This window comes from Tiliqua scincoides, chromosome 8, assembly GCF_035046505.1.
Source record: "Tiliqua scincoides isolate rTilSci1 chromosome 8, rTilSci1.hap2, whole genome shotgun sequence".
Classification (NCBI taxonomy): Eukaryota; Metazoa; Chordata; class Lepidosauria; order Squamata; family Scincidae; genus Tiliqua; species Tiliqua scincoides.
This window is the reverse complement of record NC_089828.1, coordinates 12,479,028-12,506,739: the sequence shown is the minus strand read 5'-3', so window position 1 is coordinate 12,506,739 and position 27,712 is coordinate 12,479,028. Positions and strand designations below refer to the sequence as shown.

Below are 27,712 nucleotides of genomic sequence, written 5' to 3'. Positions count from 1 at the left end.
ACATGGGCAGGGTGAAGCTGTGCAAAATAATTCTTTCTTGAAAACATATTGGACATGTTGTGTTGCCCTTTTGCCAGTAGATGGAAGCAGTGGGCCGCTAACATGTTTGCAAGAACACTGAACTCATTGACAGTTTCATATCCTTTATGTTTCTCCTTTTTATTTTCCAGAGATTTTAGTATAAATGCTAATACAATTGAGATTGACCAAACAAAACCTTTGTGGCACAACTACTTCCTGTGTGGATTCAAGGGAATTGAGGTAAAGCAAATTCTGAATGCAACATTGGTTGTAGGAAGTGTGTTGGATGCATGCATCAATATTTTTTTAGAACAGTGTTTCTCAAAGAACCCACTAGGTGGATTGCAGCCTAGGATTGTTAAAATTTCCTGCTTGATGATGTCACTTCTGGTCATGACATCACTTCCAGTGGGTCCTGACAGATTCTCATTCTAAAAAGTGGGTCCCGGTGCTAAATTTGTGAGAACCACTGTTTTAGAAGATTACTGTATTAGGGAGCGGCCTTGGCTCAGTCTTAGAGCACATACTTTATGTGTAGAAGGTCCCAGGTTCAGTTCCTGGCATCTCTAAATAAAACTAGGAATAGTTCACATCTGAAGTCCTGGAGAGCCGCTCCTAGCACAAGGCTGAACGTAGTGATTGGTTAATAGACTCGCAGCCCAATCCTAATCTGGTTAGTGTTGGAGCAGTGACTGCTGCTGTAAAGCACGTTTGCGACAACTTACAATCAAGGAGTGCTGGCAGGAAGGCCGCTAGTGCTGTATCCAATGGCTGCTGAGGCAAGTGAGTTATGTGCCAGGTGGCGCAGGGGTGGATAAGGGCAGAATGGAGACAGGTAGGGTGTGTTTGGAGTGGGGTGAGGGCAAGGAGGGGCAGTTCAGGCTAGAGAGAGGGTTGAGGATGGTGGAGGACGCCTCTGTCGTATCCTAAGCCCTTTCCTAGACCTGAAAGCCCTACATGGGGTTTCAAGGACTTGTGTGAGCAATTTGCTGGTGCAAAACCGAGCAGCCCAATTAGGCAGGCTGGGGCACAACATGGGGTAAGAAAGTTCCCTTACCCTGAGGGAACCTGCCCATATCAAAGCTGGATATGGCGTGGGCCATATGGTCCCACTGCACCAGTGCTGGATAGGATTGGGCTGCTAGGATAAGGAAACATCATATGGTCCTTCATCATCTAGTCTTGTATTGTTTTGATTGTAACTACTGTTGGGGTCATAAACCACCTTGAGTCATATTGTGAGACAGACAGGGAAGAAACCTTTGAAATAAATATCATATGTATGAACTGTCACAGCTGCAATAGCAGTATTAAACATTCTTGTTTACAAATGGTAGCTTTCTGTTTTCCTTACATGATTCAGGCATTAAAAAGTTGATAGGCTGCTTCTTGTAAGACTTTACAGAGCTCTAAGAATAGCAGAAGCTTATTAATAAAATGTAACATGATATCAGCAGTTCTCTCATTTTGATCTGCAGTGTTCCTAGGGTTGCCAGACCACAATGTGGAAATCCTGCTTGTCCCTTCAGTGTCCGGGGGCAGTGGAGGAACAGTATAGGACAGTGGTTCTCAAACTGGTGGGTCTTGACCCACCAGTTCATGTAATGCTTCCCCCATCCCTTTAAGGGGCAAGGGAAGGGCAGAGGATCGCATCACTAAGGAGAGCGAGGAGTGTGCTTTCCACTTACTTGTAACTAGGTAGGGCTGCTGGAGGTGCGGGGAGCTCTGTGTAGCCCTCCACAGGGCTCCCCAAAGTTTGGAATCTTCAGTAAAAGCAGGCACAAAGCACTTCTGTTTTGCAGGAGGTGCTTTGCGCCCACTTTTACTGAAGATTCCAAGCCTTGGGGAGTCCTGCGGAGGGCTCCCCACACCTCCTGCAGCCTCCAGCAGCCCTACCTAGTTGCAAGTAAGTGGAAAGTGCCCCCGTAATGACACCCTGGGGTGTTGCTGTCCTACCCCCTCCCCTGCATCCATCGATGTCCTACCCCCTCCCCTGCAAACACTTACTGAGGAGTAAAGTTCCCTCAAAGTGTGAGAAATGCTGGTGTAGGGCATATAGCACTGCATACCTGTAGCTTTCTGATCTGTCAAAATGGGCTGGGACAGTTTGGATTTCCAGTCTGTTATCAGGGTATACAGCAGGCTTGTGAACTTGGCAAGTGTTAACCATGTCGGTGCAGCAAACATTAAACTAGCAACTTTGCTGAAACTAAGCAGGCCAGGATTTGGCTTGTGCCTGGTTGGGAAACTGCACAGGAAGCATGTGTTCACTGCCTTAGTTGTATTATGGAAGAAAAGCAAGATATTAATGTAATAAAATAAATATTTTATGGCTGCAGTTAGTAAAGGCAGGGAGGAGGAGCTGTATCAGAGAGCAGAGGAGGGAGGGTTGGAGAGGTGCAAATGTATGGTGTGCTCCCAGTTGCTTAACTCTAAGTGTTCAGCAGCATAAGATCTGTAAATTGTCAGATAGCATTGCAGACATGCATGCTGTTGGGGTATGGGACATCAAGACCTACCTGGAACTAAATAGCATTGGAATCCTACTGAGAGCTGGCAGGCTGCTGTTATTTCAGCCAAAGCCTGCTGTCAGCAGTACATGGAGGGAGGTAATGATTCTGTCCTACCATACAGGGCTGTTGTAAGGAATTTAACTACAAAATAGATACTAAGCATTATTATTGCTCAATCAGTGGGATTTATTCTGAGTAAACATGGTAAGGATCCATGTGTTGAAGGAACTGACTCTGCACAGCTCTCTTACTGCGTTTTAGAACATCTACTTACATTAAGAAACATTTAATCCAATAAAACTGCTTGTAACTAAATGAAATGGCTTACTGATCAACCAGTATGTTACTAGTCCAACTGGCAAAACCATGTTCTGTTAAGCACCCACAATTGTGGTTTGAAGAGCCAGAAAACACCCAAATCTTTTACGCTTCCTACCTTCTCTCGGCCCCATAATGAACACACTGAAAGCAAATGTTCATCACTGAATTTATTTGGGTCTGTTTTTTTTACGGTGATGCAGCTTTTCCTTTGTGATGGGCCTTTTGACTTGTTTTGGGCCGATTTTGTGCCTTCAAAACAAATTTCCTTATAACGGAAGTGTACACATAATTGCGCTGGAAAGGAGCAAGTAGAAATGCAACGAAAGCTCTTAAGAAATGTTCATATGCAAGTTTTCAGAGAATCCAAGGGTATAATCTGTTTATATTAAATTGAACATGTTATCCTTTTGGATGAGAAGTGCTATAGAGTTTGGCAATCTCCATGTTCAGTTTTGAAACTGGAGTCAACCTCCCCCTCCCTTTTAAACATAATGTGATCACTCTGCAAGTCCGATCCACTTTCAAGGTAATTGTGTTGATTGGTTTCTGGTTGAAGACAACTTGGATTTCAGTCCTCTCGCTCTCCCTCCCAAACCTTGTCTGGTGAAAGTGTGTTGGCAGCAATAGCATTTCTGCTAATAATTTGTTTGTATGTTTAAGAAGGGGAATATTTTTTGTGGGTAATTTGTGGTGATGAACAGAACATGTTTAACTGGAGTTATATTTTTTGTGGGTGTTGCAAGAATTCTACCATTGCTGTCTAATGCTGGAATTATTTTGGGGGGGAGGAATAGACTAAAATAGACAGGACCTTCCAGATTGCAAAATTTTTCTTGGAAATACTTGGAAGTATATAAGAATTGGCTTTCTGAGTTTGGCCAGGATCTGGGATTCTGTTCCTAGCAGTGTTCCATCCAGATGCTTCTGGAAGCTCATAAGCAAGGCATGAAGATGTAGTAATTCCCTGTCATCTGCCCCCAGCATTAGGTATTCAGAGGTAAGCTGCTTCTGAATAGGAAGGTTCTCCTTATTGTGGCTAATCATAATTGAGAGACCTATCCTCCATTCTTTTCTCTAATCTAGTGGTTTTCAAACTTTTAGCACCAGGACCCACTTTTTAGAATGAGAACCTGTTGGGACCCACCAGAAGTGATTTCATGACCAGAAGTAACATCATAAGCAGGAAAATTTTTCACAATCCTAGGCTGCAGTCCTACCCACACTTACCCAGGAGTAAGTCCCATTGACTATCATTGTGAAAAGCATATACATAGTAGCCTGTTCAAAGTACAGATCTGTAACATTTCCCCAAATGCAGTCACATACCATGGTGGCATCAAGTCTGGTATATTAAAAATAAAATATTGAAATGAATGGGAACCCACCTGAGATTGGCTTGCAATCTACTAGGGGATCTACCTAGCTTGAGAAACACTGTTCTAATCCTTTGAGGAAGCGGATGGTTGTCATATACTATATCCACGGGTTCTCTGCCTCATACTGAGTTAGAATGGCAGCAGTCTTTCCCAGCCTCTCTACCTGTTAATTGGAAATCTTGGGGCTGAACCTGATACCAGCATGTTCACCAAACTACTATCTTTGTTATGGTAAACCCCAAGTTCCTTTCAAGTGGCTTGATTTCTTCTCATAGGTGACAAACTGCACCTGCTGAAATTCTCTCTTCTACACAATTGTTAAAGGTCCAGGATCCCTAAAATTGAAAGTTTGCCCACCCCTGCCTTAGAACATTGTTCCACCTATGGTTTCAGCCTTGATTTTGCAACCCTCCCCCTGTGCACAATTTCTACTTTTAAAAAACCTTCACTGGCAGCCATAACTGCCAGTTATGGCAGCATTGGTACTTGTACTCCCCATCATTTATTTGGAACTTCTATATCCTTTCTCTCTCCTTACGATAAGGAACCAAGGTGTCTCCCAATCATAAAACTATAAAAGAAAAATTCAATTAATATAAAATCAAAAATAACAAAACAGTAACAACCAAGAGACCAACAAAAGCAGCTAAAAATTTTCCAGGATCAGATGCAATTCAGAAAAGACTTAGGGCCATATCCTATCCCAATTTCCAGCACCAATGTAGCTGTGCCAATGGGGCGTGCGCTGCATCCTGCTTTGGGGAGATGGGGGCGGAGGTCTCCCCAAGGTAAAGGAGCATTTATTCGCTTACCTTGGGTCTGCATAGAGTGCTGCATTATCAGTGCACTGCATTATCAGTGCTGGAAAGTTGTATAGGATTGGGCCCTTACACTCCCACTGGAAGGGCAATAGACAAGGTTCTGTTCTCAGTTCAGCAGGGAGAGAGTTCCATAGTTCTGGCACCGTTATTTTGTGTAGGCTGGCCATTATATTTAGCAGAGGCAGAGCAACAGTCCTGAAACAAAGGGGATCACAGCAGCCGTATGCCTGCTTTGCCAAAAACATGAGAAACCATTGGTGGGTTTGATTAGGTTGCTATGGGTTCTGCTTGCACCTTCCTTGCAGTTTATTATAGTCCCTTGGGAAAGAGTCTTTTCAATCAAAATGTTTCCAGAATAAAAACAACTGCTATCCTCCAATCCTGCCAGCTTTTGTGTATGATTTTGGGTGATTGTATGTCCCTACTCACTAGAGCAGTGGTTCTCAAACTTCTTAGCACCAGCACCTGGTTTTTAGAATGACAATATACTGGGAGCCACTAGAAATGAGGCCATTAACCTGGAAGTGATGTCTGTTCCAGAACCCCCAGTGGTTAACTGAAACCGTGGATACCAGTGAACGCCCCCTCACCCTCAGGAGACAAGAAGAGAGGAGAGCTGCCTTCACCTCTGAGGGTCCTCTGAGCCCAGCAGACAGAGTCAGAGTCTGGACACTCAGACCGAGTTCAGCAGTAAAAGAAAGCTACTTCTGGTTTCTCTGTGAAACCCTTAGAAGACATTAAAAAGTCGCTTCCTGTTTCATGGAGAAACCAAAAGTAGCTTTTTTTTTAACTCCTGGGCTCAGAGGACCCTCAGAGGAGCCTAGTGGGGACCCACTAGGACCCACAGTTTGAGAAACACTGCACTAGAGCATAGTATCTTTTCTGGTAGCTGTTTGCTTGTTTCCCTTTTGTGTGTTACTTCTTTTACGATTCTGAGCCCTTTAGGATAGGGAACTATATTTTCATAGGGACCTCAATCCTTTGCATGTATACTCAGAAGTAAGTCCCACTGTGTTGCACGTGACTTACAGCACAATCCTAAGCTTCCCTCGTGCCCAGGGCTGCAGTGGCACCGAAATGGCAACCGCTGCATCCAGTGGGGCAGGGAAGCAGCACTAGGTCCCCTTGGGATAAGGGAAGTTATGTTCCCTTACCCTGTGTAGCAACCAGGTGGCCCCAGTGGGTCTCCTTGGATCTGCTCCTGCTATTGAGCAGGCGCAGAATCAAGGAGACCTGTGTCGGGTTTCCTGGTCCGGGAAGGAGCTTAGGATACGGCAGCAGAGCCTGTTGCCGTCTCTGTCCGTCTCCCTTGCCCACTCCTCGCCTCCCCCCTCTCCCCAGTTCTGCCTCTCCCTGCCTTCCCCGGAACAGCCGGCTGCCAGCCGCCGGTAAAACTTACTGCCGGCAGCTCTTGCTGCTCAACCTTCTGAGCTGCAGCCCTGTGCCAACTGCCGCTGGGCCCAACACCGAGGGTGCGCCTGTATCTCTGGTGCGAAACTGCCTTACACTGGTGGTGTGCCAATGCTGGGCCTGATAGGATCAGGCCCTCAACTTCCTTCCTAGTTAAAGTGCTTAGGATTACAGCCTTTGTTGACTATGTAGCTTTTATTTCAACTTTCTTGTTTTTGAAAAACAGCATGTACATTTAATTTTTTTAAGTAATTTACAAAAGAAGTGTATCTTGACTGGTAGGGAATTTCTACACTTTTGTAGATACTAAGAACAGGGAAATTTATGGAGAAAGAAGGCAGCTGGGCTAATCGGAATCCATGCTTGTTTCATATGTGACTAGCCAAGTATTAATCATTTCTATTTCATCTGCAGTGGAAACATAAAACAATTTGACGAGCTTTCCTAGGAATCAGAAAAGTATTTTCAGCCTTGTGTGGAGCATGTGATTATGGCTGCTAAAAATTTGAGACCGGGAATTGAAAAGGTTCCCTCCCTACCCACAGACCTGTTTTCAGTGCCGAGGAGAGATTCCTAGGAAGCAAAGACAGACAGTTAGAAAAAGCCTGCCAAAAAGAAAAGAAAATAAATTGTTCATTAGGGCTGCAAAACATGACAAGGAAAAGACACACAACTGATGACTGGGATATGGCCATGTCAGCCGGCATTCTGTTTCCTGGCTGTAGAGTGACATATACAAAAATCATATTAACCAGCAAAGGTCTGCTGGGAAAAAAAAAATCACATTTTTGGCTGCTGGCAATATCCTGATAGCAAGTAGGGGCCACATGCACTTCGCAGGGCAGGTAATTCCCACAAGGTGGGGGCCACCACAAAGAATGCCTTCTTTCAGGTCACCATCAACTGCATTTCAGCAAGTGGTAGGATCTGCAAGAGGACATCCCTTAAAGATCATATTGGAGGGGAAGACTCATGTGGAGGGAGGTAGTTTTTAGGTATTTTGATCCTAGGTTGTGTAGGGCTTTAAAAGTAATAACCAGCATCTTGAGTCACACTTGGAAGCATGCTGGCCACAAAGGCAACTACCTCAACAGTGGTGTTAAATGATCATATCACCAAGCACTTGTGATGCTTGGTAGTCATTAGTTGTGTGTTTGATTTTCTCTGTAAACCACTGTGTGAACTTTTTGTTGAAAAGCGGTATATAAATACTGTTAATAATAATAATAATAATAATAGGCAGGCAGGCAGGCAGTAGTCAGGCAACTGTGTTCTGCACCAACTGAAACTTCTGAATGGTCTTCATGAGCAGCTCCATGTAGAGTGTGTTCCATAGTCTATAGGTGAGGTAGCTAATAGAGTGTGTTCCATAGTCTATAGGTGAGGTAGCTAAGGTGAGGCATCAGTTTTACCCTAGTTTTTCCTCTAGTTTTGGAGATAAGGCATAGCCACCTTATATGCTGATTCAACCGGTTGTCTGCACATCAGCATACAAGGTGAGTATGCCATATCTCCAAAACTAGAGCTGATACAGCCAAATTGATGCAATTTTTGGAATCAGTGCCCCAAATATATCCAAGAGTAGGTCTGACTTCTGAAGCACTAGAACAGTTTGCGTAGGGTGCAATCCTAACCCACTTTCCAGCGCCGACATTTGGGCAGTGCAGCTCCAAGGTATGGAAACAAACATTCCCTTACTTTGAGGAGACCTCCGTGAGTGCCACCCAACTGCAGGATGCAGCACAGGTCCCGCTGGCACAGCAATGCCAGTGCTGGAAAGTTGGTTAGGATGTGGGCCATAGTCTATCACTGGTACTACTCGTGATGGCTTTGTGGAACCTTCCATGTTCAGGAGCAGTATGGCACCTGCCTTCACGTTCTGCTTGTAGAGGCACCTGGTTAGTCTCTATGGGAAATGGAATACTAGACCAAATAATATTCCAACTTTGGTTGGATCCAGCAGGGCGCAATTCCTCCGGTTGGTGTAAAGGGTCTTTGTTTTGTATACTCTCTATTTTTACTCCATCTTATAAGAGGGTTAAAGGTGGAATAAATATTTGAAACATGTTACTTGGTTCTAAAAATACAGGTTTGTTAGTTGAACTTGTCATCAAAAGCAAATCAGCCCTAGACAGGTTCTATCAATGTCTAACTGGGAAAGGTCATCTCTAACATTGAAAATGCTTATTATATCACACAGAGCAGTAGCATGTGTTGCCTGTCTAGTTGGGTGTGAAAAGAGTAGCTGCTCACCACAGTTCCTGAACCCTGTGATTATTTCTGACACCTACTCATTTTGCCTTCAACTGTACCAACGAGAATAATAAATGTGATATCTATTTGATTTGAAGTCTAGACATCCCATTTGACTTAGCAGGGTACTTATGAAACTTCCACTTGGCTAAAAAAGATCTTTGGTTGACAATATGTAGACTTTGGGGGGAAAATTTTAACATATTTCAGCTTATGAGTTGAGGTTGCTGGCCCCAGTAAGCTTGTCAACTGATTTTATACTTGGCAACTGGGAGTTAGAAGGATTGCTTTATAGGGTAAGCCATAGACCACTTAAGCTGGCTTTGTCTCATTAAAGCCAATGGGACTAACCCAGCTTAAAGATAAGTACAGCCATTTCAGTTAGGCTTACATTTTCTTCTCAAAATCGGATTCATAAGCTGTATTGAAATCACTGCGGCAAACCTATCCCAGGCCTTTGCAGACAACTGTCCCTTTTATAAGCTGGCAGTCGCTCAACACAATGATGTTCTGGGCCTCTGAACAGCTGCCCTGTGATAAAAAATGAGTCTTGGGCAGATGGATGCTTTTTTGCTTTGGATTTTTCCTTAGCTGCTTGCAAGTTGTTCTGGCAAACACCTGTCGTCATACTCAGGTTTGAGTTCAAAGTCATTTGGAACAATCAAGCAGTCGGTCAGGAAGGCTGTCTGACAGCCCTGAGAAAAATCCTGGTGCCCTCCCTCTGCAATGACTTGTTCGGATTGAGAGAGACCTAAATCCAGGCATTTTATATCATGCAGTGGCAGGAGGATTCTAGGCTGTAGAGCTAGTACTGTATATCTGAACTCTGTGTGCCTGCATAGCGTAGGGAACCAGTGTCTGTTTGAACCCCGCAGTATCTGACACTTGTTCCTGGAAGTAAAAAATTTGGATCTGGATGTTACCTGACCCACTCTGGTCTGTTCTGAAGAGCAACTGATCGAATGAGTTCTCAGTAGTTCCCTTCTTTGACTTGGAAGGGGCTCAGCCTGAAGCTGTCAGCTTCAAGGTCGGGACTCCCATCCTGACAGCTGGTATTTCTCAAACACTGCATATTAAAACTTCTATCAAACCAGACCATTTGTCCATCTGGTGCCATATTGTGTATACACTGACTGGCAGCAGTACTCCAGGATTTCAGGTGGAAGTCTTTTCCAAGCCCTCCGTGGAGATGCCAGGGATTGAACTTGGGACCTTCTGTATGAAAGCAGGTGCTCAGCCCTTGAGCTGTGGCCCTTGTTGCTCCTGTGAGAGCAGGTGCAGAGATGATGCCTGCCTGTGCCAAGCCTGGTCCCAATGTTAAGATGAAAATGGACCCTTGCCAATTCCATGATGAGCATGAAAACATTGGTAGATGAAATCTGCCTCTCCTTTGCTGCCAGAGATTGTTTTTAACATTGGCCTTGTCTTTTTATTGTTAGGATCATTTTGGTCTTGGGAGCCCCAGTGGAATGAATTGCCTGATCGAAGGCACCATTCCCCCCAGTTCTGGCCTCTCCAGTTCCAGTGCTTTGGTCTGCTGTGCAGCCCTTGTGACCCTGATGGCAAAAGAAAAGACTCTTCCAAAGGTAAAATAAAAAGGTGGGAGGGGGGGAAGCATAATCTATAACATATCATTGTGTTAAAACCCAACATTGTTATTAGCAATTTGTTATATGTTCTCATTACCTATAAGGATAAATAGAAATAGGAAAGTACAACTAAAGTTAGCACAAAAACATTATAGCAGTGGTTCTCACACATTTAGCACCGGGGCCCACTTTTTAGAATGAGAATCTGTCAGGACCCCCCAGAAGTGATGTCATGATCAGAAGTGACAGCATAAAGCAGGAAAATTTTTTAACAAACTTAGGCTGCACTCCTACTCACACTTACCCTGGGGTAAATCCCATTTACTATCATTGTTAAAAGAATATACTTAGTAGCTTGTTAAAAGTACAGGTCTGTAACATTTCCCCAAATGCAGTCACACACCATGGCAGCATCAAGTCTAGTATAGTAAAAATAAGATATTGAAATGGATGGGGACCCACCTGAAATTGGCCAACTAGTGGGTCCCGACCCACAGTTTGAGAACACTGCATTATAGTTTTGAAAACTAAACCTATATTGTAAAACTCTTGGTTATAAGAAAGATGTGTAATAATGAAATTATATCCCTGCTGTTATGCTCTTGGGCTTCTGCACACTTGGAAAATCCATCCTTCTGTTTTCCGTTAGATAAGCAGGGAGAAAGGGAATTGGATTGGGCCATCAATTTGTTACAAGGCATTCCTTCATATATATGTCACTCACCTTCAAGATGCCAGTTCTAGGAGTTTAGCTTTGTAGTCATCAATGCCAGGTGGAAAATGGGATTTCTAAGCCTATGAAATTTAGGCCCCAATTCTATCCATGGCACAGGATAGTGGCTCTAGCAGCCTGCATTAGGACCAGTAAATTGGCAGCTGAGGCATGCTGTGGGTGGGGAGGGCAGGGGGAAACTCAGGTCGGATCAGGGTTAGAACAGCTCTGTGACAAAACAGAATTAACGTACCAAAATGCCTCCAGTCACACGAACATATGTTCTGTATTCAGGAAGATCTTATTACCTTGCTGTTAGCAGAGGGCCCAGCAATCTGTGCAGGGTTAATTACACTGTAGATTGCAGAATATGATATCTGACTTCAGCTTGATTCTACAGTGTGTTCCCTCTTTCACTCCAAGCTGCCTTTCTGTAAACTAAAGAAAGGGGAAGATTCCAAAACAGACAGCATTATGAACTTTAAAGTCAAATTAAGCATTGGCTCAGTTTTATTTTAAAAACGACTAAATGGTTTTGCTTCTTACAAGAACATACAGAAAACAGTTTATATTGTCTCTGATTGATGTACTTAGAAGTCTGTAATACAGCTTTGTCTCAATTTGTCCAGAGAAGCCAAAAATAAGAAAATAAAAAGTGTACCACACATGCACTGTGGTTTGGAGAAAATATATGAAGATTCTCCAACTAGATATGCAGTGAGTAATCATTTGCAGCATTCGGGCTGCAGTCCTGTGCACCCTTACCTAGGAGTTAATCCCATTTTAACTCAGTGGGATTTACTTCTGAGATAAAACACATTGGATTGAGTTGCATAACATTATTCAGCTAGTGTAGTTTGGTAGTTAAGAGAATGAATTGTGAGTCCAGGAAGTTCTTGTAAGTAAAGCTTCTTAGAAAGAGGGCAGTACACAGGTAAATCTGCAAATCTATTAAAAGTGGTTCCAGAACCCTCAGTGGATAAAAAATGTCAGTGGGTACCAAATCAGTGGAAAAAATAGCTTTAAAGACCCATTTCCAGGTTTCTTGCCCCTCCACTGTTGTCCCAGAATATGTTTATATCATACATTCCATTCCATGTGTGCTAATGAAATTATTCCATTTGATTCCATTATTCACCCCATCTAGTGGCTGAATGCGCTATAGCATTCAGCGGTCCATACCGATATATACTGGGGCAACAATGGAGGAGCAAGAAACTCAGTAGTGGGTCTTTTAAGCAATCTTTAATCCCAAGACATTTGCAACCAGTGCAGTTTTGCAGTTTAACAGTACAAAGGTAGAAAATGGGATTTTGTTGTTTCCCCCCCTTGTTACAAGGCATTTAAAGATGGACCCTGATATCAGTGATCACTCAAATCAGTGGATGCCAAATCATTGGATAACAGGGCACAGCCTGTGTATAAATATTGAAAGAAATCTCCATTAAATAGTGGAATCATTTACGAGATGTGCGCCTTTTCTCTGTCCGTGGCCAACAGTTTTCCATTGAAAGCAGATCCATTTCATAATGTATTTATACCAAATAAGTTCTAGCATACTTTGATTTAAGCCAATTTGGCTCCAGTGTTGTTTCATCAAGACCAATTCAATATAAATGCAAGCACAAGCTTGTGGAATGAGCTGGATGTTTATGTGAGTTCAATAAATATGAAAGCCAGTTCTCAAGTTTCTATCTTGCTCTAGCACAAGAGTGGCCAACTTGTGGCACACATGCCAGTAGTGGCTTGTGGACACTTTCTAAGTCACCATATATTTTTGAAAAACATCTAAATAATAACAAAGAAAGAACTGCAGCAGTTGGTTTGTTTGATTTTTTTGCTACTCCTTAAACAGCACACCCCCAAATTTCTAATGCTGCACTGGGCATGCTCAGGGCATGAAAAGAACAATGGACAGTAGAGAAAGCCAATAGGGTGGATGCTAATGAGCTGCATTCCATTATCTGGTGGGTCACTTGCTTACCCAAGAAGGCCTGTATTGGTGGAACGCTGAAGAAGTGAGGGGCAGATTGTAGAAGGTGGGGGGGAGCAGAGATGGCCAGTGAGATCAGCAAAGCCCAAGTAGCCCAGCTGGTCAGAGATACCATCTTCAGGAAAATCATCTGCAAAGAGATCATGGGTAAGATAATCTTTGAAGACAAGAAAGTGGACAGGCAGAGGGTGGCTGAGCTGTGTAGAAGGCAACGAACGCAGTTTATATGGACCTTGGAATAAGACTTGCTGGGCTGGAGTAAAGATAAAACAAAAGTAAAGTAAAACACCAGAACCAGGGGACATCCACTAAAATTGAGTGTTGGGAGAGTTAGAATAGACAAAAGAAAATATTTCTTTACTTAGCGTGTGGTTGGTCTGTCGAACTCCTTGCCAAGGGATGTGGTGATGGCGTCTGGCCTGGTCGCCTTTAAAAGGGGATTGGACAAGTTTCTGGAGGAAAAATCCATTACGGGTTACAAGCCGTGATGTGTATGTGCAACCTCCTGATTTTAGAAATGGGTTATGTCAGAATGCCAGATGCAAGGGAGGGCACCAGGATGAGGTCTCTTGTTATCTGGCTCCCTGGGGCATTTGGTGGACCACTATGAGATACAGGAAGCTGGACTAGATGGGCCTATGGCCTGATCCAGTGGGGCTGTTCCTATGTTCCTATGTAAAGATCCACGCAGACCACCTTTCTGTCCTCATCACTAGTGATTCAGGTGTCTTTGGAAAGCCCCAAATAGGCTCTCTTCCTTTTGGCACTCAGAGATATACTACCCTTGAACTTGGAGGCTCTATTTAGCTATTGTGGGAATTACTAAAAGTGATGTTAAGGTGGAGTGGCACATTTAAGATTCTCTACATAAAAAGTGGCACGTGGCATGCTGTAAGTGAGCCACCTCTTCTCTAGCTTCACGTCAAGAAACAGAACTTTGAATGCTGTTTAGATGAAAGGGGTGGGTTTCTGCAAACAGACACAAGAAGTGGGATCTGCAACAAAACACTGCATCTCCTCAATGCTATGCTTTTGCCCACTATACTACTATAAGCTGTTAAAAATGCAAGAAGGTCACTTCTTCCTCCAGCCATTCTCTCTTGGTCTTCTGCTACTCATTTCCCCCCAATAGAAATCTTCAACATTTCATCATTCTTAGGGGACATGGGACATGCTTAGTTCTCATTAAATTGTCTGGTTTTCTTTCCCTTTTTCTTTTAATGTACAGACTTAAGTGCATCTGCATACTTGGAGATTCCCTGAGTATGTAGAAGCCACTACCTTGTGTTTGGGTGACCACATTTTGCTTCATATCTGATAGGCACACAACCATCTGAGTTTGTTATTTGTGTATAGATGGCTAGGTAAAAGGCAAGCAAACATAAAGAACGCCAGTAACTTTGAGTGATGGATGAGATAGATCCGAAAGATATTCTCTTCTTCTGCTCTAATTTGCATACAGAGTTTGCATCCAATAATTCACTAGTTGTTACATGACGAAAGTGTTAGAGGGATACTAGCAGATTAAAGGCCAAATCCTATCCAACTTTCCAGCCTTGGTGTAGCTGCCCGTGGGATGTGTGCTGCATCCTGTGCAGGGAGGGTAGTCATGGAGGCCTCCACAAGATAAGAGAATGTTTGTTTCCTTGTCTCAGGTCTGCATTGCAGCTGCACCAGTGCTGGAAAGTTGGATAGGATTGGGCCCTAAGGATGCAATCCAGAAAGCACCCTGTGCTGGCACGAGTGTGACTGTGGCAAAAGTGTCATAAAGCACTTTCATGATGACTTAAGAGGAGGGAGGCTGGTGCACAGATGTCACAGTTGGGTCGCCGCAGCGGTAAGTCTATGCCAGCCGAACTAGGCTGGTGTTGGGGTCTTATGGGGGCATGGGGAGGGTGAGAGGGAGGCATTTCGGGGCAGGGGGAGGATGGGTAGCGGGCAGGTGAGCGGGGGGTGGGGCCAGGATCCAGCACTTATCCTGGATTCTATCCCTGGCAGCCTGGGGCAGCTCTGGGCTGCTCAAATCTATGCCATGTTTTGAGGTGGCGTAGATTTGAGTAGCCCCATTGGAGCTGCTGCGACTTTACCCAGAGTAAGGGAAAGCAATTCCCCTCACCCCAGGCTGAGCAGCTTTTGGCCCCAACTCTGCTCTGGATGCAGGGCAGGTCTGGTGGCCTGCCTGCTCCAAGGCAGGTTAGGGTTAGGCTGTAAGAATATAAAGATTCCAATGAACTATTCTCTGCCTACTAAATATAGGCGTTTCCTTCAGAAATGCTTACCTTTTAAACAAAAAGAAAATCAGAATCTTAAATGGATATATTCTGATAATTCTGTTGAAGGGATGATGTCAAAAGAATTAAAATATTTGTATCCTTTGTTAAAAATGTCAGTTCACCTTCTCATTTTTCAATTTTGGTCAAGGTGAGAATGATTTGGAATAGCCAGCACAAGATTTAATTCACTGTATAATTGCCTTGAATGGGTCCTGAAGATTGGAGTAGAAAATCCAAACATTCACTGTGATTTCCATCAGACAATGCATTTATGGGTCAGGTTTCTCACTGGTTAATAAAATTTCTACTTTGTATACACATCGCCCGATCAATGGTGTCCATTTGCTCATAGTCTCAAAATTTGCTTGGAGCCTCTGCATGTTGATTGCTCAATGCCCCGTCCATGTCATTGTTGTGCAGTTCTCCCTACCCTCATGTGAATGTGCTCAATCACCGGTGTTTATGTGTAGATTCTCCATTCAGCTCACGTTAACCACAAACATATATATCAGGTTTCTTAACGACAAAGTGTTTGCTCTTCCAAGAACATACCAAACAACACTCATTTGTTTTACTAACAAATGTTGGCCTGTCTCCCCGCTCACTAATTGCTATACTCTTTTAAGGGGTTTAGGCTTTCAGGAGTGCAGGTCTTTAAAAATGTATACAAGATCAGAAGGCTGGGTTGTCCAAATGATACTGTAAACCAGTTTGGGTTACTGCAGGGTTGCAGACAAAATTGACAGTTCAGAGCAACTGATTTTAGCTTGCATTTAAGTAGGTAGATTGGTGTTTACATTAAATGTATTAATTGTTCACCCATCTGCAAGCATGTGCATTACTGCTGGCAGACCCATTAGGGAATCAGGATTGACTACATCTCCTTGTTCAGGAGATGTACATCCTGTGGGAAACCTGGATTGGTCCTGGGTAATGTATGTAATGGTATTCATCGTTTTGGATGTGTGTGCTAACGCCATTTCTGAAGTTCGTAACGTTGGTGGGAGGTTGCAGGGAAATACCAAATAGCTCATGCTCTGTTATAGTCATTTGAATGCCGTTCCACACTGCCTGAACAGACAATCCGGATTTTCCAATGTGTCTACCAGTAACAGTATGTATGTTTGTTCATTGAGTGTGCTATCATGCTCCTACTTTTCTCCATCAAATGTCAGAAGGTATGATTTATAAACAGACGTTCCCCAAACTAAGGTTTTTTCTTTCCCAGTAGCCTGCTGGCTCCTTGGCGCTTAGGACCTTCACTTGGAGCCCAATCCTACCCAACTTTAAGAACTTAGGAACATAAGAGCCTTCCTGGATTAGGCCAAAGGTCCATCCAGTCCAGCTTGGCCCACCAGATGCCTCAGAGAGCACACAACAAGATACCTTCATTCTGTTGCCACTCCCGTGCACCTGGCCTTCTTACGTAAATTTCCAGTGCTGTTGCAGCCATGCCAATGGGCCATGTGCTGCATCCTGTGGGGGGATGTGTGTAGTAATGGAGGACTCCTAAAAATAACGGAATGTTTGTTACCTTGGGACTGCATTGTGGCTGCATCAGAGTTGGAAAGTTGGGTAGGATTGGGCTCCCAGCTCAATCCTAAACATGTTTACTCCGAAATAAGTAAGCCCAATCCTATCCAATTTTCCAGTGCCGGTACAGCCATGCAAATGGGGCATGCACCGCATCCTGTGGTGGGGAAGCAGTCACAGAGGCTTTCTCATGATATGGGAACACTTGTTCCCTCACCTCGGGGCTGCGTTATGGTTGCACCGGTGCTGGAAAGTTGGATAGGATTGGGCAGAACGTCTCATAGTATTCAGTAAGGCTTACTCCCAGTTAAGTGTGTATGGAATTGCAATCTTAGTACGCGAAATAAGAAAATCTGTTCAGAGAGTGGAGGCTCTCTGTTTTCTGGACAGCTTATAAATACTTCTGAAGTGACAAACTGCTTCAGGAATTGGGAACACGGTAGCAGTTTGGTAAAAGGTACAGAGATGGAAATGACAGGCTTGGGTGGTGGTGGCAGGGGGGAGAGAGGATATTTGTAGGCAGAGTAGGAAACCTTGTTGTAGACCATGGTACTGTTCTTGACAAAATTGTTGTTCTCTGTTCTAGTTGGTATTTTCTGATTAAATGGTATTCCTTTTTTTAAAAATACTTTTTAGTTTTATTAAAAACATACACACACAAAATTAAAAAAGTAAAAACATTGAAAGTTATGTGGCAAGTGCAAAGATCTCGAACTATTTTTCTTTGTTCTACTACGAAATCATACAGAAATGATCAAATCTTAAACAGTCTACCCTTATTATAGAGTACGTTTTCCACACAAAAAGAAAAATGAGCAAAACATAAATGTTAACTCCGCTATCTCGGCCTTTTCAGCCGCACTAGATGCTGTTCCAGAACCACAGTTCAGAGCGCGATACCATAGTCTTTCGAGACTGAAGGTTGCCAACTATGTAACTACTCATCAAATCCATAGATTATTTGACCCTTTTTCTCCTCAATGCGCAGGAAGTCCATGAATGATATCCACGTCCATAGAAGATTTTACTGACTTGTCTTTGGGTAGAATTGTAAGTTTGTCCATTTAATGGCCGATCCATTTAATAATAATAATAATAATAATAATAATAATATACAGTATTTATATACCGCCTTTCTTGGTCTTTATTCAAGACTTTATTCAAGGCGGTTTACATAGGCAGGCTTATTAAATCCACGCAGGGATTTTTACAAATTGAAAGAAGGTTCTTTCTTTCAAGAACCACTACATTCAAGGTGTTACACTCCGATCTGGTTTAACATTCTGGCCTCCATCCTCCCACGCTCCGAGCAGATGGAACAGCTCAGCTGCAGCTTGCCAGCTGCTTCAAGGTCGCACGGTGCCGGTGGCCTCGAACTGGCGACCTTGTGGATGTTAATCTTCAGGCAAATGGAGGCTCTACCCTCTAGACCAGACCTCCTGCCATTTAATTCAAACCATTAAAATTTAATGGTTTGTCCATTTAATGGTTTGATTAAATGGTGTTTCATGGCACAAACATAGCAAAGGTAAACACATTTGCTTGTATATGCCACCAGTGATCAACATTCCCAGCTCATACAGTGCTGTATGCTGTGGCATTAATTCTCTACTGATATGAACATCCAGGTTACATTTGCAAGTGGAGTTTTCTGGGGGAGATCATCACATTATCAGCCTTGCCCGGGCATTCTGTATTATTTGGTTATGGGTTGATTGACTTATCACACTTATACCTCATGGTTGTCTGAAGCAGCTGACATCCAATTCCCCTTGTTATCTCCAGGGCCAGCCCTGCTTAGCTTCAGCTGTAGAACTTGCCATGTGCCTTCATAGCATTCTGTGGGTAATATGGAAAGAAGCTTTGAATTAGCATGTGGTTGTTGGTTAGAGAATGGGGGATTGAAGAGAGAGTTGGCTGATAATTCCTGGCAGAGATGCTCCATAGTGTCTGTGTGTTTGGCATTCTGTTCTGAGGCTGAGGTTCAAAGTGAGCAGCATAAGAGGTGTTTGTGCCATTTCTGTTTGTCTAAGGAAAGAAAAAAATGTGTTTCTTGTTTGCGCTCATCCCTGTGGCCATCAACATTTCACGGAACATCTGCTTAAACTTCTAAAGTAGCTCTCAGAGCCTGTGGAGAAGAAGTGCCAAGAAGGTCCCAGTGGTGGGACATGTGTGCCAATAAGTGAATTGGTTGAGATAGGAGAAGTCTCAGGTGAAGAAACAAAAAAGAAGCTGGTGACATGAGAGGGGGGTGTCTTATCTTTTTGTTACATGCCACCATTTCTACCATATGCTAAGTCAGTTGTAGATTATCTTGTGGCCAACTGAAATGTATGATGATGTGGTGATTTTGCTCCTGATAACAGGCTGCATAGAGAACCAAGAGCATGTAGTATGAGAAAAGTGTGGCCAAAAAGCATGTGAAGAGGCCTGACACGCCCTTGAAGATCCCTACACGGTGGAAGGAAATATGTCAAATCCTGTGAACGTTGTCTGAGGATAGATACTCTTGAGGCAAAGTCATGGTTTGATAGTGATAATACTGCACAGATGTTCAGTTTATCCTTTTGTGGTTGCCAGCACCACATGGAAAAAACAGACTTGCGAGAAGAAATGGCCCACTGCATTCACAAGCAGTCCAATTTGACGGGATTTCCAGATGATGTGATTTTCATGCAGGGACTATGCAGTGGTTTTGAACTTCCTGAGCACATTCCAGATGGGGATGCCTCAAATGAATGCTTCCGTGATGGTGGTCACGGTGCTGGGGGTCATAGTGTCCTCATATTTAGACTGAGGAAATATGTCTCACCCTCCCCTCATACCTGACCCCAGCAAACACATCCATTATATTTTGTTGGTGTTGTGTGGAATGTGAGCACGTTGGCCAAATCCCTCAAAATGATTGAACAAGGAAATTCCCCAGACTACTAGATCTTACCTGAAATGTCATGATCCTTCCCCCGAATTTTCATTTGTTTAAAATAGAACGGGGTAGAAATCTTGATGCTGAACATTGTACAGTGGTGCGCCTGAGCTCTCTGGTTACTGAGAAAGGGATTCAAACCATCTAATTTCACCATTAGCATTTTCAGTTATCCCCAAAGTGCATTCAAGAGAGAACAGTCACCTTTTGTCTTTGTATTGAAAACATCTGTTTAATCTGGACCACCAGTAATGGGCCTCCAACTGCAGCTTGATGTCTCCTGGAAGGTTTATTCACATCAAACTGGGTGCACATTCTCAAGTTTGTTAATTCTTTTTTGACAGTTCTGTCCACTCAGCTTGGAGTTTTATAGGGGAATTTACATGGCTTAAGGAGCACTGTGAATTGAGTCTATCAGTTTTCATTGCATTTGCAAGCCAATTGCCCCTGATTAAGGTGCTCTGAGCTCATGTTTTACAGTGTTGTCTGTTTCCACCGCCTTTATGGATACCGAGCAAGTGGGCAGGCGTGCCCACATTCTTCCTTTCCAGATGCAATGAGTTACTGGCTTTATCTTGGAGTTGTGTGCTGGTTAATGTTACTTCTTTGGTGGTTATCTAGCTTCAAGTTCTGTGATGATGTAATCCTGCTGGGAGGAAAAAAAGACTGAAAATGTGCCATTTTGTTGCAATCTGCCTCCCCTTTTCCCTGTGTTTCCTATTCTTGGAGGTGTGAATGCCTAGAAAGTCTAGAATCTTCCCTATCACAAAGTAATACAAACCATTTATGAACTGGCTTGCCTATAATTTTCCTTGAAGGATGTTGTTCTGAATTCTGGTGTACCTACCAGTTTCTAGTCTCTTTTACCAGACTGCACCAGTAATGCATTAAGAGTTCTTTGTGTAGAAATTGGATAATAATAACGAACAAGCAAATGAGTGGAAGCAAAATGTTACATCTCCACAGCCCAGGAGTCTATTAGACAGCAGTTCCCAAACATTCCAGTACGGCAACCCACCTTGTCCTTTGTGGTGGTTTGTGACACTGCTTGCTGGAGTGACTTAACAGGGAGCCTCCAAAGGTCTCTTCCAGGTTGTACCGGCCTGTGGAGGCCAAAAGAGTGCTCTGTTGGTCCTGTGTGACCCAGAAGAGGGCTCAGGACACTCCCCAGTAAGTCATTCCAGCCACCCGTGTCACTAGACCGGCACTCTCCTTTTGGAATGGCTCCAATTTTGAACCAAACAGTCCCAGAAGTGGCCCAGCTGATGACCCACCACACATGGAATCATGACGCACCAGTGGGTTGCGACCCACACTTTGGGAGACCCTGATATAAGATGTTAAAGATTCAAACAAACCAATTCTCTTCCTATTTTGAGATTTAATTTTTAATTTACGTTTCCAGACTTGTTTACTTCTACATGCCTTGGGAGTTTCCCAAATATTTAGAGACTGCTACGTTATTTTAAAATCGTGAAAATGGTTACATATACTGTGGACAGCCCAGAGTAATTAGTAGAGAAGTGTTGGACTATATGAAACCAGATACATCATTAGAAGCCAGAATTGCAAGACTAAGTCTGATTTACTTGGCCATGCCATCCATGCAAATTCACTAGAGAAGTCAGTGATGTTAGGAATTGTTACTGGAATAAGAAGAGGGGGAAGCAAAGAATGCGCTAGCTGGATGTCGTCAAAGCAGATACAAAGATTAAGGTCCAACAATTGAAAGAAGCCATACTTGACAGGGTAGCATGGAGAGTTCACCAAGAGTCCGACATGACTGAAGGGATAAAAATACATACACACCTTATTTTAGGGTGACGCCATTTTGCTTCAGATCTGATAGGCACTTGACCATCTGACAACAGGCTGTCTGATATAAACGTACAAGAAAGATGGAACTGTGTGACTCCAAAAGCATAGTTGGGTGGTATGGGATCTGTAGGAAATCATAATGATCACAGGGGCATGTAAACACCACCACTACTCCCGGTCATTGGTTCAGTTGTTTAAAAGAGTGTCTGAGGGAACAACCCTTCTCCTGTCTTTGTACACTAAACTCTGTGTTTCCTCAGGTGGAGATGGCCGAACTTTGCGCTAAAAGCGAGCGTTATATTGGCACTGAAGGAGGAGGCATGGACCAGTCCATCTGCTTTCTTGCGGAGAAAGGAACTGTATGTATTGTCTGAGCATAAACTGAGAAGTCTTTGTGTTAGGGCAGCGGTTCTCAAACTTCTCGGGAGTTTTACTCCCTAGGTAAGTCTTTGCAGAGGAGGGGTGAGGGCAGTGACGCAATCCCCAGGATTGTGTCACTAAGGGGGGAGGTGAGGGGGGATGCTTTCACTTACGTTAATGTAGGTGGGGTTGCTGGAGGCTCCAGGAGGTGTCGCGAGCCCTGCGCAACCCTTCGCAGGGCTCCCCAGTGCTTAGAATCTTCACAAGTGCTTTGTGAAGGAGGTGCTTTGCGACAGCTTGTTTTGAAGATTTTAAGCATCAGGGAGCCTTGCAGAGGGCTGCGGAGGGCTCCCTGCACCTCCTGGAGCCTCCAGCAGCCCTACCTACATTAAAGTAAGTGAAAGCATCCCCCCTCACCCCCTCTTAGTGATGCGATCCTGGGGATTGCATCGCTACCCTTGGCTCTACCCCTGCCCTTTAAAGGAACAGGGAAAGCTTTATATGAACCGGCGGGTCGCGACCCACCAGTTTGAGAACCACTGTGTTAGGGTGTAAGAAAAGCTTAGAAGAATTACTTGAGATCAATGTAATTGTGAATGACGAACAAATGGAAGAGCCAGGGCTTCATCTTGGCCAAGGCTGAGCTCCAGTTGTATGTGATGTATGCATACGTATAGGCACAAGGGAGCTGATTATCCAGACAGGGGGATATAACATTACAGTGTGGAATATCTCTATTACAACTTGACAACATTTTTCTTTTCCTGTCCCTGGCCAGCCTTTTAAAATGTGCCTCAATGAAAATTTCCGTACAGCTGCCGGGATGAAAGAAAACTGTCTTAGAGGCCAGATCTATCGTTTGTCCATCTCTTCTTTGGACATCTATGCCGTTAATTGCTTGATTAAGGTGGTTGACTCTGCAGAACCCCCTTGATCACATGCTCAGATAAATGTTTAAAATGTTTAACTCCAAGGAAATAGGTTCAGCTTTTGTGAGGAACTTTGTTGTTGGGGATTTAAATAGCTTTGTGTCACTGCTTCATGTCAGTTCCCTCTAATTAGCTTCAGGTCCCCCGAGAAAGAGAGAGAAAATGTCCAGAGATAAATGTCATTTGATTTATTGACCTTAAATGCATTGCTGACTACCAGTCGAAATTACCCTTGCCATTTTTCTTTCCACAGGCCAAGCTGATAGAGTTCAATCCTCTGAGAGCAACTGATGTGAGGCTTCCAAGCGGAGCAGCTTTTGTTATTGCGAACAGTTGTGTTGAAATGAACAAGGCAGCAACTTCTCATTTCAATATTAGGGTGATGGAGTGTCGTCTGGCCACCAAGGTACTGTATGGCTTTCATCAAGCCCTAGTGAAACCATCATCCAAATATGTGCTTACTATAACTCCTTTCACTCCTACCAGTTGTTGCTTTATTTTAACACCAGGTCAGGTGCTGCCTCAAAGGGCATGTTTATCTCTCCAGGATCTGGACTCAGGCCATATGTACATGACGGATGAAAGGGAAGGATGGAATTCAGCCCTTAATGTGTCTGTTTCCATCTGGGCAGCGTAGCAGTGAGAGAAGCCTGCCTGGAACAGAACAATATGAGTTATCTTTAGCAAGATTGTTTGCACTTAACAAGAGCCAAGTCTAATCCCAAGAATATAAAGGAAAATAAAGTGCTTTAATGGCAACATGTCCACAGTAATAAATAACAATGTGGACAAAGCAATTAATGAAACTGTTTCAGAAATAGTTCGTAGACATCCATTTAGCTGAATCTATTGAGACCCATTTTGTTGAAGGTTGAATTTTGTGCACCTGCACAAAGTGTGGCATCATTCCTCACAACCTTTGGTTCAAGAAGTACTCTGGGTTATATGCAAAGCATTCTTTATTATTTATGTGCAGTAAGATATTTAGTGAGATGACCACACTGTGTCAAAACCAATTCTGGAAAGACTTACAGTACTTTCACAATCAACCAGTTGTTGAGTGGGTCCTCAAGTTAGAAGCATTTAAATTGGTGTGAAACTGATTTAAGTCTGTAGTTTATGAAGTATGTAGTCTTCTCTTTGTTTTAACTGGTCTGTTGTGTGATTGAGTCAAACGAAGAGAGCATATCTTGGCAGTTAATGGTCTGGAGGAGTCTGTATGTTCTTTAGCCACCCGATGATGAATTGCCAGGAAATGCCTTGCATTTCGGTCACTGTTACTCACAATAGCGCAATAGGGGAATTTTACCCATTTCTTCATTTAAAAATGCACTACCCCATGCCTTGACTTTCCTGAGCTTGAAAGGCTTATACTTTTTTCCTCTCTTGCATTCTCATTGCTTGCTTTAAAGTTGCTGATGAGAGCTAGGAGCAGATGAGCATTTGCCCTGCATGATGCACCTGCCTCTGTATTGTACCATTTCAGTCTGCAGTTGGGGGACTGAATGTTCGAATGCCTCCTCTGCATTAAGTGTGCCTCAGAAGTACAAAAGCTGAATGGCAAGGAGAAAAAGATAGACTAGGCTTTCCCCAAGCATACTAAGTGCTCATTACCTATTTCCCACCAGTCCATAGTATGCCATGCTGTCGATGGAGCACATGCTGAATTCTGTGGTAGTGGTGGTGTGACCTGATGGCCTAGGAGAGGTGAATAAAAATCATTTTTACTTACCTCTTCCTAGGCCATTTGGCCATTGATGGACCTGTGCCAGCTCTTTAGCTACTGTAATTCTGAGCAGACTCCTGAGGGCAGGTCACCAATCATAATAATAGTTCTAGCTTCAACACAGAAAAACAAGTTCTCACAAATGCTAGAGCCCTTGGGTTGACTTGCTTCTGTGAACTTCTGGGTTGCAAAACAAATGTGGAACCATATTTTTCAAACAAGAGAATGCTTGTTTGCCATAGTTATAATTTACTGTTACTTTTTCTTTATTGCACCCTTCTTACATGAAGATCAGAGTGGCATACGTGGACCTCCTCCATTCATATTTATCATCACAGCAACCGTGGGGAATAGATTCAGTTGACAGTGGCAGGATCGAGGTTACCCATTGAGCTTCAGGGCTAAGTAGGGATTTGAACCCAGGACTTTCTGGGTCTAATCTGGCTCTCTAACCACTACATTATGCTGTTACTTAAATTAACTGCACTGTAATTTGTCATTAAAATCACTAGAAATGTTGACATAGAATTCTTAAAGAACCCATTACTTGCATCTGCACAAGCCTAGAGAAATGAATTGTGCTTAATGTTGAGCAAGGATGGGTTGTTCTAGTAAAGACAGTTATTAAAGAAAACAAGTAATCCAACTGGATGGCATGAGCGGATTGCCTTTAGTTTCATGGATAGGATGAGTCAGCTGTTGGTTCAATTTAATACTTTGGCATGAATGTATGCCTAAACATGTGCTGCCTCAAAATGTATCTGGTTTATATGGCAATAAAGCCCTGTGATTAGAATTGTTCTAATTCTTGTTGGGGAAAAAACTAAACCTTGGAAAGTCACTAGATGGCACCAGAAGTAACTCCTTTTTTTGTACTATTTAAAATTGAAGGGAAATAACACAGAGAAAAGTTGAGGCTTTAATAGAAAAGAAGCAAAAACAACATTTTTGAGATACATTGTTTAAGATATTTCTAGTACAAGGACTACTTGTAGCAAATAAAATAGAAACCACAAAGTTGAACCCTAATTTTCCCCTTTCTTAAAAAAAAATCCTGCTTATAGAAGTGTGGTTATTGACATCTTTCACCCATTATTTAGTTTAGTCACAGAATTTAGAATAGATCCTTCATGAAGCTGAACATAATCCATCAGTCTCGTATGGCAGAACTTGGAGTTGTGGTGTCTAGCAGAAGAAAGCCTACAACATATGACTGGTAAACATATATTTGCCTTCCTGGATCTATCACATGTTCCCAGCTTGGTTTACAGCATGTAGATGACCCTGTTGTTTCAGTTTAGAGACCCATTTAACAATGATGATCTCTAAGAAAAATCACAGGGACTTGTATAGTACCAGAGGCTATATATTTACAAGAAAGCAATTGATTTAAAGAAAAGAATAAAACAAGAAGAATTTCCCCTCTTTTGCAACCAATATTTAAAATTTGTTCTAATAGGATTGAAGTTTTCAGTCTATAAGTTGATCATTCCCAACAGTTTAGTGTTATAGCAATGAGACACATTTTAAATCCTAGTTGACCAGATCCTTCTTTTGTTACAGGTTTATTAATTCCCTGCAGTACTCTCTGTCCTTATCCAACTGTCAAGGGCAGTTTTGTTAATAATGCTATTTTTGCGTAAGAGACACTAATGCATTCAGTTCAAGGAAGGGCAGCATGTAGGCTGAAGTTAAGCAGAAGCATGGCCAAAGCTCCCTAATCTGGTAGGGAGAACAGAATTCATCTTTCTGGTAACGTTAGCCTATATTTTTTAAGAAATCAAGTTTACATGTTTTAATGGCTGCAAAGAAGTTCTTGACACTGTGTGGGCAGAACCTGTTGGAATCTCTTATAAACATGAATGGTATCTGCATGGAATCACGGATAGCTCCTACATAGCTGGGATAATGTTGTAGCCACCCCAACTCTCTGGGCAGGGACTGACCAAGGAATTGGAGTAGGATACCAGTTCTATGGGAAGGACTCCTATGTAGATGAGATTTCACTGTTCCTTTGGCCATGCAGGAGCCATTTATGGGGGGAAAGCAAGGGTTTGTCTGTTTGAAAATATAGGCATGGTGAGAAGATAAATAAGCATCTGTTACATATTTTTACTATTGTCACTGGTATTGTTGTTTCTGAGATATATATAATTAACTAATTAAATTCACGATTTTCTGTCATAGTAGAGCAGCACAGGTATAGTTGTGCAGCAAGAACCCTACCCCTGTGTACAGCAACTGTCTCTTTTGGCAGTGGCACACACAAAAGTGGTATACAAAAAGGCTGAAAATCTATGCTGCACCAAGTTGCTGTCAGGTACTGATCAGACCTATTGATCACCTTAGAGAAGTGGCTCTCACCCATTTAGCACCAGGACCCAGTTTTAAGAAAGAGAATCTGTCAGGGCCCACCAGAAGTGATGTCATGACCAGAAGTGACATCATCAAGCAGGAAAAATTTTTCACAATCCTAGATTGCAATCTTTCCCACAGTTACCCAGGAGTAAGTCCCATTTACTATCATTGCTAAAGAATATACATAGTAGCTTGTTAAAAGTACAGGTCTGTAACACTTCCCCAAATGCAGTCACATACCATGGTGACATTAGCATCAAGCCTAATATATTAAAAATAAAATATTGAAATGAATGGGGACCCACCTGAAATTGGCTTGCGACCCACCTAGTGTGTCCTGACCCACAGTTTGAGGAAACACTGCTCTAATCCTTTGAGGAAGTGGATGGTTGTCATGTACCATATCCGGAGTAGTTGTATATTTCTGGAGAAGATCAGTAGATGCAAATAAGGCTGCAATCCTAACCACACTTTCCTGAGAGTAAGCTCCATTAAACAAAATAGGACTTACTTCTGAGTAGACCTGGTTAGGATTGTGCCCTATGATACTATTTAGGGAAGTGTGTTCACACAAGTGATCTTGTTGTGTGGGAATGTTGGTCAGCTTCTAATAAACCCCACAATTCCCTCAAACACGGTTTCAGATCAGTTGTGATAAATGGTCCCTGTTTAGGAAATGAGCAAAAATAATCCACATGCATTTTCTCTGCACTCCCAATATCTAACGTTGTGCAAAGGAATTTTCGCCCCAATTTGTAACTTTTCTGTATTGTCTTACAT

General features: G+C 42.9%; 1 protein-coding gene across 1 annotated transcript in view; it reads left to right on the top strand.

Annotated features, from left to right (window-relative positions):
* GALK2 (galactokinase 2) overlaps positions 1-27,712 on the top strand; it is a 64,045-nt gene that overhangs the window by 9,536 nt on the left and 26,797 nt on the right. The window contains exons 4-7 of the mRNA XM_066636210.1: positions 171-261; positions 10,155-10,301; positions 21,820-21,918; positions 23,102-23,254. Of these exons, the coding sequence (XP_066492307.1) occupies positions 171-261; positions 10,155-10,301; positions 21,820-21,918; positions 23,102-23,254 (490 nt within the window). The remainder of the gene's footprint in view (positions 1-170; positions 262-10,154; positions 10,302-21,819; positions 21,919-23,101; positions 23,255-27,712) is intronic.